At 50.6% G+C, this 14,884-nt stretch overlaps 3 protein-coding genes across 3 annotated transcripts; 1 reads left to right on the forward strand and 2 right to left on the reverse strand.

The window, feature by feature from the left end:
- Positions 1–296: 296 nt before the first annotated feature.
- Positions 297–3,291, reverse strand: AtWU_00919 (putative DUF221 domain protein; the record flags this gene model as incomplete). The annotated part of the gene is made up of 6 exons (XM_035496034.1): positions 297–1,123; positions 1,178–1,576; positions 1,639–1,965; positions 2,021–2,635; positions 2,692–3,157; positions 3,241–3,291. 6 exons carry the CDS (start codon positions 3,289–3,291, stop codon positions 297–299), a joined length of 2,685 nt encoding a protein of 894 aa, XP_035351927.1.
- Positions 3,292–8,846: 5,555 nt separating this feature from the next.
- AtWU_00920 (uncharacterized protein) lies at positions 8,847–10,594 on the reverse strand (the record flags this gene model as incomplete). Its single annotated transcript, XM_035496035.1, has 3 exons — positions 8,847–9,992; positions 10,086–10,426; positions 10,498–10,594. The coding sequence occupies 3 exons, from the start codon at positions 10,592–10,594 to the stop codon at positions 8,847–8,849; spliced, it is 1,584 nt and encodes a 527-aa protein (XP_035351928.1).
- Positions 10,595–11,700: 1,106 nt separating this feature from the next.
- AtWU_00921 (MCM DNA helicase complex subunit MCM6) lies at positions 11,701–14,769 on the forward strand (the record flags this gene model as incomplete). Its single annotated transcript, XM_035496036.1, has 4 exons — positions 11,701–13,349; positions 13,407–13,542; positions 13,597–14,580; positions 14,647–14,769. The coding sequence occupies 4 exons, from the start codon at positions 11,701–11,703 to the stop codon at positions 14,767–14,769; spliced, it is 2,892 nt and encodes a 963-aa protein (XP_035351929.1).
- Between the last annotated feature and the right edge of the window lie 115 nt (positions 14,770–14,884).

The following is a 14,884-nucleotide window of genomic DNA, read 5'->3' on the forward strand; positions in this document are numbered from 1 at the left end:
ATTATGTGATATTTATAGTAACCTTGTATATATGTAAACATCACGGCCATTTCTTCTTCTTCTCAACACTTAAAACTCATGATTAGTTTGTATAATTAGAAATAAAACATGAACATCCGTATTATCTTTATCTTCCAGAAGCCAGCCATATACTCTTATGGCCTCCAAATCCGTGGGTATCAAGGTTCTCTGTAAACTATTCTCCCATCACCATCACCATCACCATTATCATCCAACAGTCGGTAGAATATCCATACACATCATTTTTCTTTTCTCTTTTCCTTGCGTCTGGGTATCTAGTAGTAAACCTTCTCCTTGAAGATCGGAGGAACACCCTTGTCCAAGTCCCAGCAGATGTGGTTCTTCTCGTCCAGCCAGGCATCCTCGTCGGTGATCTTGATGACCCGGGAGGTGTGCTTGACCTCCTGGCGACTGACACCGAGCTCATCGCGAGGAATCCAGAGCAGAGGAGCCTGTGCCTTGATGGACGGGTTGAAGTAGGCGTCCCGCTCCACCTCGGGGTCATACTTGGTGATCTCCTGTCCGCTAGGAACCAGGCGGCGCATGTGCGCATAGCTGTCGTACCTGTCGGGACGAAGATACCGGAGCAGGAAGTTGGGCTTAGCCTGGGGCTCGTCGGAGGTCAGACCCCGTTCGGCGGAGTCGATGTTGGCCACGCCGCTGTCGCGTGCCTTGGAGCCGCCGGCGGCGGCGTCATCCGACGCCTCGCCGGACTGGCTCACCTTGGTCTGCTCGCGAGACAGCAGGGCTTCTTCCTCCGACTCGAGGTTCTTGGGCAGGTAGTGGATCAGGGGCTCCAGGGCATTGTTGAGGGCGATGTGGTAGAGAACACAGAAGATCAGCAGAATGATCATGAGGACCAGGGGTCCAGTGGCAATGCTGTCGGCAGCGGTAGCGATGGCGAAGAGACCAATCAGACAGACCATCAGGAGGTAGCAGCCCACAGTCAGGTGCTTCAGACCCTGGACGTAGGCCTTGCCCTGGGTGTCAATATTGGCGTTCGACACATACAGCATGTTGTAGCGGTAGGCGAAGTAGAAGAGGTAAAGACCGATGGTGGCGAACCCGAGCACGAGGGGTGCAATACACGAGTAGACGATAGCTGTATGTATTGTCAGCTGGCCGTTCCCAACATCCTTAACGAACAGTTACTTACCGATGACAGCGAGAAGGGTAAAGATAGGATACACAGTTCCCCAGCCCAGACCCGCAAGGTTGGACCAACGGCTGTACATCTTTCGCGGGGTGTTGTCCAGGAGCCGACCCAGGACCTTGCCGAGGATCAGTCCACTGATCTGCAGCAGAGCACCGGCACTGAAAGACAACCCCTGCAGGATGATGTACGAGATGTAGAAGTTCGAAGCGGTGGGAATCTTTTCAGCCAACAGAGACGCAGCGGAAGTGGGATCGTTGATAATATCGGAGACGACACTGGAGGCGGAAGATGAAATAGTGACAACCAGGAAAACCTGGATGACTTCGAATGCGAAATAGAAGTTTTGTGTAGTCAACTCCACGGCAGCCAAGCTGGGAGCGCCACCGAGTTTGGCCATCACTATAGACAGATGAGAATGCGCTCAGACTTCACATACATGGAGGCCTAGGGTTGCAACTTACATCGGAGGATAATTGGCAGCAAGGCCATGAGTACGGACATCAAGACCGTAGGCAGAAGAGACGTGATAACACCCAGAATCCAGCTTGGAACGTCATTGATAAAGCGAAGGAAAGGAACCTTCTCAGTCAGGAAGTTGATGTTCGAGATGCAGCCAACCACGGCAGTGGGAATGGCCCAGAAGACAATCAAAGCGACAACAAATGCGATGGTCACAGAGTAACGAACGAGTCGCTCCCACCACTTGATGCGCAAGTTGGACCAGATGACCTGGGTGGGCTCCAGGCCGATGTAACGAGGCGCCATGTGCAGGGGGTAGTTGTGGGCCACTGTGCGCGAGTTAGCATAGCTGGACACAAAAGATGGACGACATGGAACACTAACCAGACTGGAAAGCCTGCTGAGCATCGGCCTGGGCGTGGAATTCAACGAAGACAGACGACACCAGGTCCGCATTACCTTCCCTGTGTTTGGCCTGAAGTTCCTCGATCTCGGGTTGAAGACGCTCGATCTCAGATCTCGCCCAGTTGATGGTATCAACTTTCTTACCGACCAGGAATGTGAGCCGATGGGTAGGGCGGTCTTGGGGTCGAACCCAGCGAGCTGCAACCGAGCCGGACTCATCGTCATCGTCGCAAAGGCTATCGCCTGCGTTCTGGCCTTCCTCCACGGACCCTTGCTTCTTGAGGGCCTTCAGGCGAGCAGCGTTGGCCAATTTGATGAGCTTCGTCTCCGCCGCCTCGAGCTTCATCGCAGCGTCCTCGCGCTCGGCAACCTTATCGTCCAATTCGCTGGTGTTGGTCGTAAGCCAGACATTCTTCACCTTCTCGGGACCAAACATCTGTCGAATCTTTTCGCGGCTCAAGTAATCTTCGGTGACCGCAGTAAAAAGCACGGTGCGAGACGAGAGACGGCTGGCATATGCCGGAGCGAGGGCGTAAGCGTGGCGCAGATTAATGTAGAACAGGCATTCGCGAGTGATCGTGTAGAAGACGAAGCCTAGCAATATCATTAGTGACGGACACCCCCAAGCCATACTTTACAGAAGTACACACCGACAAAGAGCCATGCAATGAATGCGTGAGCGAAGTAGCGAGCATACTTATCGGCGCTGACGTTCGACATGCTCAGCATGTCTAATTGCTGACCGCCGCCGCCGCCCGTTGCATTGACCGGGAACAGGATAGGCCAGGTCATGCAAGCTCCCACGAAGCAAATCATCGACACAACCTTCAGGAAGCGCAGGAGGAGATAGGCATCCATGGAGTGATGCTGCAAGACATATTCATCGGGCAGCCGGTACATTTGCAAAATCCAATTCCAGAGGCCAGTAGGAGAAGCAGGAGTACGCTCCGAGGGGCGCAGAACACCCAGATAGGTTCGGGGCATGTACATGCGAGTTTCACTGCGTCGCAAAATAATGAAGATGATTACCATGGCCGCGGCAGAGATCAAAGAGGGGACCAAGGTCGTGACCAGGCCCGAGGCCGAGTTGGAAGCGCTTTGCGGATCATCACTGCTCTGTGGGAGGGTTAGAGATGCGCTCTTCAGCATCAATGGAAAAATGCGACCGAGCGCGATCCCACAACACCATTAGGACTCACCCGTTGGAATAGCTGATGAAGGCCTTCCAGGCCGACATCATGGATAGCCATGATGGCGCGAATCAATGCCCGTGGCAGTACGAGTCCGTCGTGGTCAAGTAGAGTATAGGTGCGGTTACGTCAAGAGGCAGAATGTCGCACGATCGAGAGCGGTCGACCGCAGAGAGGGGGAGGGGATCACAGGCAAGGGCACGGCCAGGATCGAAAGAGTGTGAGATCCAAACAGGGCAGCTGGACAGAAACGAAAAGGAGGGAGGGAGGTTTGTTTAAACGAAAAATGAGAAAAGCAAAGGATAGACTCAAGGGGCGCAAAGCTTAAAGGGAGAGGGGGAGCCACCCAAAGAAAGGAAACCTTTTTCTGTTTGGGTCGCCTGGGACTTGAAGTGGGTTTGCTGATCTGCCCACTGTAGCGAAAAAAGAAATTGAAAAAGTAGAAAAGAGCCGGCCAAAGCAGATTGGGTGCACAGCTCAACGCATGCCAATTGGACCCCTAGGAATGGCAATGGGTTCGGCTGAACCGAAAGAATGGTTCCCGTGAAGGAAATCTCAGGCTAGCATCACGAGAAGAGTTAAAAGGGGAGCTCATCCGGGCTTTGGTCAAGTCTGGGTGGGATGGTGAGGGATTGAAGCTAGTGCCACCCACGAGGGAACAAGCCACTCCACTTGGGGCCGGGCATGACGAGTGAGAGGCGATGCCACTGGCAGGTCAACTCTGGATCTCAGATGGGATCGTTGGGTCGCCCGGGTCACACTCCTGTGAGTGGAGGAGTCGATGACGATTGAAGGGGAGGCCAGCGTAAGGGGAATTCCGATCAGGAGCGCGCGCAATGCTAGATTTGCATTTGACTTTTGGGCTGATCAACAGCAAAGCGACGATCGCACTCCGTTTCAGCCACTGCTCGTCATCATGATATGAGCAGCATCATGCCAGCCAGACTGATGTTGTCCGATCCAAGGTGAATTCTCATCTGCCTTTTCGCCATCGGACCGGGACAGAATTCAATTCCCAGCCACCCATTATGATGATTGTGTTCACCGAGAGAAGCTTGCTTCCCCTCTTTTTCTGTCTGATGTGGCCCGGTGACAACCAGGAATTGATGGAAAGCTGAACAATTCTCCGAGGGGATTCCGTTTGGTGACTGTGGCTGGAGAGACCCGACGAGGGAAGATGATAAGGCGCGAGAGTGGATGAGTTGGTCCCAATAGATCGGCCTAGCAGATTGACTAGTGTCTCTTAGTCTGACTCGCAACTCGCTTACCGTATCGTATTGTTCCGACGCGCTTTTTGTAGTGGACTCTCCCATACATTCACACAGGAATGTCTGGTAATTCTCGGTAATTCTCTTGTATGCGGATTGCTACCCAGGTGGTCAATTCTGTGTAGATAGAATAATGGCCTTTCGTCCGGTAGCGAAGGTGGCAAATTCGAATCTGCCCGAGGAGGAAAATCGAGGAACACAATCTCTTCTCCCCCAGACGGCCGGCTAGAGTGGGTTTGTTCCAGTGGTTGATTGAGACGGTCTTCTCCGTGGGTTGTCGAAAGGGGCAGCACTCTGCGACCGACGCAAACGGCAGCAATGAAATCATTAGTTATTAAAACTATCAGACTATGGTGTCACAGTATAAAATTAGAGATGTACCTGTGATCTCATTTCCTTTCAAATTGAGAAGCCAATAAATGTATGAAATCATAATAATAGTAAAAAGCAATCTGCAAAAACCTCAACCCGTGACAGTTGGAAAAAAGCCAAGATCGGGATCTGTCCGATGGTTGGCTTACGACTCTCTTTCTCCTCTCCCAGTCTCCAGTCTCCAGCCACAGCATCCACGGCGCCAATGCGTTTCAACTTGCGAAGATTCTGACACGGGCCGCCCGTTTCATTTTGCGCCATCGTGTCTGTGGTCGGTCTGATCTGTCATTCTTTAATAACAGTGCTATATATACTGGCATGTAGTAAGTACCAGGATTAGAGGAGAAGGGGGTAAACGGAATGCTAGAAATGGAAGGGCATGGAGGGCATGGATGCAGTTGTGCTACACAGTCAACAGTCAACAGTCCTCAGTGTAAGCATCTTTTTTAGTCGCCACCGCGCAAACTCCCCTCCTTCACACACACACACATAATAGCAAACAACAAACCAGATCTTCCCTATCAACAGGTGCATCATCTATGATCCGTACATACGCATCACAAGACTAGCTCATTTCCACCTCATATCGTCCCTTGGATCTCGGATCATAGGTTCATCCCATCGATGCCTATGGGGGACCCGCAGGCAATCAAACCAGTCTTTCAGCCTCGTGCTGGGGCCACCATCTGCCGTACCAGATCAGAGACCTTTTGCCCTTGGAACCACTAGCCAGGCAACCCTTTTTTTCTTTTTCCGCTAGAAATTTGTCAACGCTAGCCCGGCTGTGTTTAGTGTTCTGTTTGAATTCGGCGGTGTGTTTGACTGAATGCAAGCACTGCTTGCTGAGTTCTGGATCGCCAGTGCGGAAGAATGTTTATGTGACTGTTTGTTGTCACTTGCGCGATGCGATACTTTTTCTTTCCTCTCTGCTTCTCATCATCGTTACGCGTGTCGAGGTAAATGTGTCTATGTGTGGTTTCTGCAAATGACGATGCTATCTATAATTGGCATCACCACATCATACACAGGAGGAAGCTTGAAGAAAGGAAGCTTCATGCACCCGTAGTAGCAAGTAGCAGCAGACTTTGCCACGAAGTTATGTAGTAACACCAGCGGCAAATTGAAATCCCGTTGCCTAGACAAACAGACAGACAGACGGACAGACAAGCAAGCATGCAAGCATGCTACTTGTCTACGATCACCTTCTGCCAGAATAATATGGAGCAAGTCCGTCCGTTAATCCTAACGCTCCGAGGACAGGACGCGAATAAAAAACCATGTGGCTGGACACGGGCTGGCCATTGGCACCTATCATACTGCAAGCAACTGGAGAACCTGAGAAAGATTTATCGTATTCCTGAGGCAACATCCTAGAGTTTAGTTACTGTCACGGCTTTTGCTTTTGTGGGATACGGGACGAGGGCTATGCCAGGTCTAGCCTTGATTTTTGGACTGGTATCTGAGACAGGACTTTATGGAAGTGTCATTTCCGGGGCAATTGACTGTTGTACAAGCATTTGAAAGGAAATTTGATAGATGCCAGACTCAAGGCGTGTATCGCGTGTATCGCGGAGGGATTATTTCTCTGTCATACCAGAGGAGAATTGTCCTACAAAAAAAGTAGTACTCTGATAGCTAAGATGATGTACGGAGTATAATCCTAGTAAATTGTCTCAAACACAAAATGTGCAAGGTTTGCATGAAGAAGTGACATTGAAGAGTGTACATTGTACAACTTCAGACCTAGCAGCGATCCCACCCTCAAACTATGCCCCTACAGTAGTATCCGGATCATCTTCTTGTGGCACAAAGTTTCCCAGATGATACTACCGATGCTAATTCTGCACAAGCAGCTTCACATATACAAGTCCCGACCCACGAGCACATAGACACTATACTATACAACAGTCCCGAAACAAACTATCTCCAAACAACTAACTACTATTACCTTAAATAGAAATAACGAGCTAAATTAACACCACACTCCCATCAAATAAATTAACTAATTACCCACTCACCCGCCCACACCTATCTACTCTACTTTCAATACTTCCACCTTGACCAACCAACCGAAGTAATCAATAAGCTTAACTAACCACTCAGACCATACTACCAGCCCAGCCCAGTCCAGTCCAGCCCAACCCAGCCAGTCGTACTTCTGCTAGCCCCGTCTAGTACCACAGATCATTCCTCTCTCCCGTGAGACACACACAGACGGACGGGGGACGGGCGGACGGCATGCCATGCCCTGACCCAAAACAGCGGCCTGCAGTAGCGTGTGTAATCTGGTGTGTGTGTGTGTGTGTGTGTGTGTGTGTGTGTGTGTGTGTGTGTGTGTGTGTGTGTGTGTGTGTGTGTGTGTGTGTGTGTGTGTGTGTGTGTGTGTGGGAGCAGGGATCATTGATCAAAAGTACTAAAGTAGCTAGCAGTTGACTGCTACTAATTTATTCAACTTGTTTGGTTATGGAGTACTACTTGTGCTGTGTTTGGAGTAGTAGTAGTAGTAGTGGCGTGAGCTCCAGACCCCTCTTTTCTCTCATTCTCTCTCTCTCTTTAAAAGTCAATCCCAGCCATGTTATTTCTTTACTAAGCGGCACCGACACTAAATAACTCGTTAATTAACTAAATAACGAAACTATGTCCCGCCACCATCATCAGCCCAAAGCTCAGCTGACGGACATGATAAATCTATCCTCAACCCAAGAATCGATTTATCTAGTGATATTCAAAGTGTGCAGAAATTCCAATAACAATTATGAGAAAGACAGAAAAACGAAAAAAAGTACCACAAACAGGACACCAACCATGCAGCTTTGTGTACTTAATACTGTACACTACTACTTCTACTACTCCGTAGTAGGGTAGTAGCAGATACCACAAATAAATGAACTCAATGAAGCACCTTCGTATCCAGCGGATTCTATATCCGGCAGGAAGGAGAAAGGAAAGTATGTGACATGTCCGTCCCACCCCCACCGGACTAAAATAAGTAAAGAGAAAAATCTATCTATCTACTCTTTTCATCCATTAATGGAAATGCACATCGTTTTTTAAGAGTCCGTGCGCGTGTGAATGATCCTCATACGTACAGTACTACTACTGTACACAGATTGGAAAATAATATCTCATATTTCTCTCCCTCACCGTAAGTTCTTGTGTTTTCTTCCCCACTGATATTCTGTTAGTTGGTGGTGGTTGGTGAGGATCGATCGAATGAGGGATTGTCGGGCTGTTGATCGAATTACGCGGCGTCACGGTGAAGAGTAGATAGATATATCTATCTATTAGGATTTCGTTTTCTTTACGGGAGGTGGATGATGATCCGATGGGGGGGGAGGGGGCGAGGAATAAGTGGGTAGGTTTGTTGTTAGTTTGCTTTGTAGAATGGGTTAGTTAGGTTAGAGGTTTCCGATGCAGATCGGCTTACGTGGCAAATGTCATCCTAACTAAAGACAAAGTAGTTTAGATACACGGAAGGGTAGATAAGTAAGCAGACCTGGTAGTAGTAGTTAGTATCTGTGAACAGTGAGTGACCAATTGCCCGCAAGGGATATTGGTCGCGGATTGGGAACCGTGGAACAGGTCGTTCTAGAAAACCCGATCTGAGGTAACACCAACCAGTCAGTAACCTATTGGGAACCCCCGAAAATGCGGGGTTACCACCACTACTTACTTACTTTTACTTCAGACTGCTAGCTACAGGCAATTAAAGAGGTCACGAAAGTACGAAGTAAATAATCATGTACGACTCCTGCGACGCTTCTGCACGTCGGGGAAAACAATCATGCGTTTGGGATTCGTACCTAATCAGTACTTTTTTCTGTTCTGCCCGAAATATACAAACATACAGAACACAATACAAAACGGCACAACACACGCTCCTTTTCAAAATAGAGAAGAAAACACTGGCTAAGTAGATGAATGTCGACAGGGGAAGGGGTATCTCGAAAAAGTAATTTGGATCGTCTCTCTCGCTCAAATGGGCCCAAGCAATTCTTCCTCAAACGCATCAATTCCTCGAATTGGCGGATGGAGCATGAGCAGACTGAAGAGGATTTCGTTGTATTGGAATTGAAGGTCCGGTCGGAGTTGCTTGTGCATCTTCAGTAGCTCGCCTGTGGACCATCCGCGTTCCGACTCCTTCAGGTCCGCTCCATAGCCTTCTTCCAGGAGCAGCCAGATGAAGGTCTCGCAGGCTGGGTATCGGTCCAGGTTGTGCAGTCGCACGAGGTGGTGGAGATGGTTGAGAAACCGCCCGGTTTTGTTCTCCGAGGCTGCCAGATCCCACAGCGCCGCGGTAATGTAGATCAAGGCTGCGGTTCTAGTAATCTCCTGGGTGGGCGCATTGTGCACAACATACATGCGGTAATCCTGAGGCACCTGCGAAGGGCGGGGCCCACTGGAAAGTAGAGGAAACAAGGGACTATCCATCTGGAAAGCAGTCCGTCGCTGGGGCACAGACTCCAAGTAGGAAGGTGTGCTATGCTGGTGCATCAGCTGCTCTGCTGCATGAAGAAAAGAGACGAGCCAGCGCTTCCCCTCTTCGCTCATTTCCATCGGTGGCGGGATCATCACGTATCGCACGTAATGCATGAAAACCTCGACCGTGCTCTGCGTGCCGGATCGAGACCGGAGGATTTCGACAGCCTGGTCTTCGTACTTCCGAGCGATTTGCTTGTCACCAAACCGATCCTCGTGTAGTGACATGCCGCTCAGCGCCAATGCTAGGTTATCTTCGTCGACTCCCGCAGATCCAATCCTTGCTTCTTCGACTCCCTTTACGGCTTTGTCGAGATGATACTGAGCTTCCTTGCTGTCTTTCAGGTTGTAGAGCTGGGCTTTCCAGCGGGCGCAGTAGGTGAGAATGACTGCTTGGAAGCACAATGGGTGGCTCATGGCGGCCTTGAACACAAGGTCTTTGATGTATTTATTTTGGCCCGACCAGTAGGTTAGCCGATTAGTCCAGTAGTCGGCCAGCTCTTGGTCATCACGGGAGTAGACGCCTGGAAGAGAATTGAATGGATCTTTCCTCGAGGCATCAAGCATAGTGACAGGTGAAGGTGACTGGTATCCATCTACCGATTCGGGTGGTGATTGCACAGGAGGGAGACCAAACGGAATCTATATTATTAATTAGATTAGTATGGCGAGCGGTGGAGACATTTGTGTAATTAATGGTGAAAGTATTGTATTGATGATAAATGATGAACTTACCAAAGAATGTCCGTTTACTGAAGTTTCGCTGGGAACCTCCTGAGGGGCAATGGATTCGCCATCATCATGATTGTCTACATTTGTCCTCTTATGAGGCCATGGGGAGTAGCGAAGAGGGCGACTACCCCTCCGGTCGCCGTCCGCCCGGGAGTGGGATGACTTCCTCTGCCGGCGTTTCTCCTGAACATGGTGACGCATCACATGAGCCCGTTTTTCGCGGGACGAGGAATTGGAGTCAACAAAGTAGAAGATTTGGTTCCTGGAGGATTGATCATCGGACATAGGCAAATGCCTTCGTCGTCTGATCCTCACAGGAATTTGAGGGGGGTCGCTGGACGTTCCTGAGGAAAGGGTGTTGGTAAGTTCGTCGACTGGACGGTCAGATCACAGAGAAGGCGGCAAAGAAACCAACGTTGTTGTTCTGATTCAGACGAAGAAGTACCCCGTACGCCTGAGGTAGAGGAGTCGAGAGGTGTTGAATCCGCCAAAGGAAGTCTATCCGCCGACATGGCGGGTTTTCTTTTCCTTTGATTTTTATTTTTGTCGTTCCCCTCTCTCCGTTTTGGTATTGTTTCTTACAATCGCACAGGGGGGAGGGGAGGGGAGAAGGATTGACAGCTGGGCGGGATGACAGGGTGAAACGAGAGCGGAACTCGTTAAGACTGCATATTCGGGGGGAAGTGAGATCACGAACACACACACACACACAAGCCGCCAGCGAATGGGGACGGGAAGCTTTCTAAGAAGGACAAGGAGAAGGCATTGCAGAATGGGCTAGTAGAATGGGGACTAACCAACTCGGACCACCTGTCAAGTCAGAGTAGTAGTAGTGAGGGAGCAGTTGATGAAGAGAGCAGCAGTTTGGTTTGCTTATCTATCCGTGGCATAAGGACTAACGACAAACCCCCCGACCTGTCCGTTCCATCTTATTAGGGATGGACGGGTTAGTCAGTGCTAGTGGTGGGGTCAAGGACAACTAAGAGGCCCCGCTAGTCCGACTCCGAAAGTTTATTTGACCTGACGGATTGCCATGATTGGTTGCTTGTCAGCTCAGGCTCCGGGAAAAGTGTCTCCGCCGGCGCTTATTGGGTGCGGAACGAAGCCCTCTGCCCTTGGAAGGGATCCGCTTCTGGAGGCCAGGTTGGGCCGGTGTGGGCTCGAGGACCTTTGCCCGCAACCAGTCTAGTCCCGGTGGGGTTGGCATGGCGTTCCGTGCGCAACTCCCACGCTGCTGATCTAAGCAGACTAATTCTGCCCCTTTGGGAAGGTCTGTCACAGTCCTGAACAAAAGCACTTTACGCGTCGGTATTCCGCAATAACTATTCCGCCGACGCGTTCGTGTTGCATTCGCGTCCCATTGCAAAAGCTCGAACAAAAAAAGAAGCGAAACCGCAGCAACCAAAACATCAAACGCTGCCTGCCTGCTCTTGGTCAATTATTCTCTCAAACCCCACTACCTCTATAACCACCTTTCCTCTTTCTTCCTTATTTTCTTTTCTTCTTTAAGGCAGGCCCTAGGGACCCGTTCACGTTTAATTCATTAGTCTACGCATATATTGAAGTCGCACCCCTCACCCTTTTTAGCGGCCTCCCTTTGGCCCTCCGCCTGACCACCATGTCTTCCCTTTTTGACGCCGTCCTGCAATCCGAGTTGGGCTCCACGGCGGGCTCTCGCGACCATCGTCTTCACTCCGATCAGATTCCCAGCTCACGACCCCAACCGCCTTCCGAAAGCAATGGCCCCATGAGTGACATGCATGGCTTTGCCGACGACCAAGTCGCCGATTCCAGTGCCTCGACCGTTACCCGACTACGCAATCCTTATCTTCCCGGTCCGCCCCCGGTAAGCGATGTGGCAGGCGAGAAGGTACAGCAGGCTTTCGCAGAGCTCCTCGAGACCTACCAGGAAGAGACACCTTCGTCGGCACAGGCGGCGCCATCGTCACAAGTCTTGAGTGAGAAATACTACATCGCCCAGATCATGGGCATGGCGAAATGGGAGCTGTCCACCCTTTACGTCGATTTCACCCACTTGACCTCTATGAGCAACCCCATTCTTGCCGATGCCATTGCCAACCAATACTACCGATTCCAACCTTTCTTGACCAAGGCTCTTCATGACCTTATCGCCAAGTATGAACCAGAGTACTTCGCCTCTCACCGTCAAGCTACGGCCGCAGGCAGTGTTTCTTCCCAAGCCGGCACTTCGATGATCGCTGGCAACTCTAGTGTATCTGACAACCCTGAATTGGAGCGCAATATCCGCGAGAAGACCAGGCATCAGCAGACGGATAAGCTGTTCTCTTTGGCCTTCTACAACCTGCCCCTTGTTTCCAGACTGCGCCAGCTGCGCACATCCCAGATTGGAAAATTGGTCTCGGTGTCTGGTACGGTCACGCGGACGTCTGAAATTCGCCCAGAACTGTCACTGGGAACCTTCATTTGCGAGGAGTGCAAGGCCGTCGTGACCAACGTGGAACAGACCTTCCGTTACACTGAGCCCTCCCAATGTCCGAACAACACCTGCGGTAACCGCTCCGGCTGGCGCTTGGACATTGGCAAGAGTACCTTCGTGGATTGGCAAAAGGTGAAACTGCAGGAATCTTCTCACGAGATTCCAACCGGCAGTATGCCACGGACAATGGATGTCATCCTTCGCGGTGAGATGGTTGATCGCGCTAAGGCTGGTGAGCGGTGTATCTTCACAGGTACCTTGATCGTGGTACCCGATGTCAGTCAGCTTGGACTTCCTGGCGTGCGGCCGGAGGCAGTTCGTGATGATGGTGCATTCCGGGGAAGTGATATTGGAGGCGGTGGTGTTACTGGGTTGAAGGCGCTCGGTATCAAAGATTTGACCTATCGACTCGCCTTCCTTTCTTGCATGGTTACTCCCGATACCACGACGCCGGGTCAGCAGTCCAACCAGCAGCTGAATGGACAATCGCACAACATCTTGGCTTCGCTCAACCAAAACCGGGATCCTGAATCCAACGAAGACCAGGCCCAAGAAGCTCTGCTTCAGAGCCTGACACCCTACGAGGTTCAAGACTTGAAGAATCTCGTTCACTCTGAGTACATCTACTCGCGGTTGATTGACTCGATCGCTCCCATGATTTACGGTCATCGGCAGATCAAGAAGGGTCTGCTGCTGCAGCTGATTGGCGGTGTCGGCAAGTCCACGGAGCAAGAGAGCCTCCAGCTTCGTGGTGACATCAACATTTGCATTGTCGGTGATCCATCCACGAGTAAGAGTCAATTCTTGAAGTGAGTTTCATACCGGCTATTGCATACAGCTTTGCATGCCATGCTTACACGAAACAGATATATTTGCTCGTTGCACCCTCGTGCAGTCTACACTAGTGGTAAAGCCTCGTCTGCCGCCGGTTTGACCGCATCTGTTGTCAAGGACGCTGAGACAGGCGAGTTCACGATTGAAGCTGGTGCCTTGATGTTGGCTGTAGGTAACCTGATCCATCTGGTTGGCATTCGAAACTGACGTATCGTGATCTAGAATGGAGGTGGTATTTGCTGTATCGACGAGTTCGATAAGATGGACATCAGCGACCAGGTCGCCATTCACGAAGCCATGGAACAACAAACAATTTCCATTGCAAAGGCAGGAATCCACACCACCCTTAATGCTCGGGCTTCGATTCTTGCTGCCGCCAACCCCATCGGCGGCCGATACAACCCCAAGACTACGCTACGCGGCAACCTTAACTTCAGTGCTCCCATTATGAGTCGATTTGATCTGTTCTTCGTGATCCGTGATGATCCCAATGAAACAGTGGATCGCAATTTGGCTGATCACATTGTCAATGTCCACATGAACCGCGACGAAGCTGTTCATCCCGAGCTCAGCACTGAGCAATTACTACGCTACATTCGATTCGCCCGTACCTTTAAGCCTGTTTTCACGGAGGAGGCCAAGGCTTACCTGGTCGAAAAGTATAAGGAGCTTCGTGCTGGCGATGCTCAAGGTGGCATGGGCCGCTCTTCATACCGCATCACAGTTCGACAGCTGGAATCTCTGATCCGTCTTTCTGAAGCCGTCGCCAAGGCCAACTGTGTGGAAGAGATTATACCCAAGTTTGTGCGCGAGGCGTACGACCTTCTCCGACAGAGCATTGTGACAGTCGAGAAAGATGATGTCGAAGTCGACGATGATGAAACCGCAGCAGCGGAGGGTCGTGCTGCTGAGGAGGATCATGAGATGGGCGATCGTGACCGTGATGGAGACAGCCCTATGCGCGAAGATGCCGAAACTGCCCAGCCCAAACGCTCAAGGACGAAGATCACATATGACAAGTACATGAAGATCCTGAACCTCATGGTCCGTCGTGTAAGGGACGATGAAGCGAACTCTGGTGAGGGTGTCGAGCAAGAGGATCTTCTCATCTGGTATCTGGAGCAGATTGAGTCCGAGATTGACACAGAGGACGATCTCCAAAATGAGCGTGACTTGGCTGTGAAGGTCCTGAAGCGAATGATCAAGGTATGTGCAATCATATCGCTGTCACTTTTACTTGAACCCATTGCTAATCTCAATTACTCCCTGTAGGATAACATTCTGATGCCCATTCGCGGGCAAGGCCTTGTGGATGCCGATGATGAAGGGCAAAGTGAGCAAGTTCAATGCACTGTCTACGTGATGCATCCCAACTGCGCCATTGATGAGATGTAATGTCTGTTTAGTGTTTGGGTTTAGAAAAGGAAACGCTGAGCAATGATTGAAATGGGTCTGATAAAGGAGCTGGTGGTTATGAGTGATGATATCCCTGTTTGACTTTGATTTGATA

The sequence above is a fragment of the Aspergillus tubingensis genome (assembly GCF_013340325.1).
Source record: "Aspergillus tubingensis WU-2223L DNA, scaffold_2, whole genome shotgun sequence".
NCBI classification, from domain to species: Eukaryota; Fungi; Ascomycota; class Eurotiomycetes; order Eurotiales; family Aspergillaceae; genus Aspergillus; species Aspergillus tubingensis.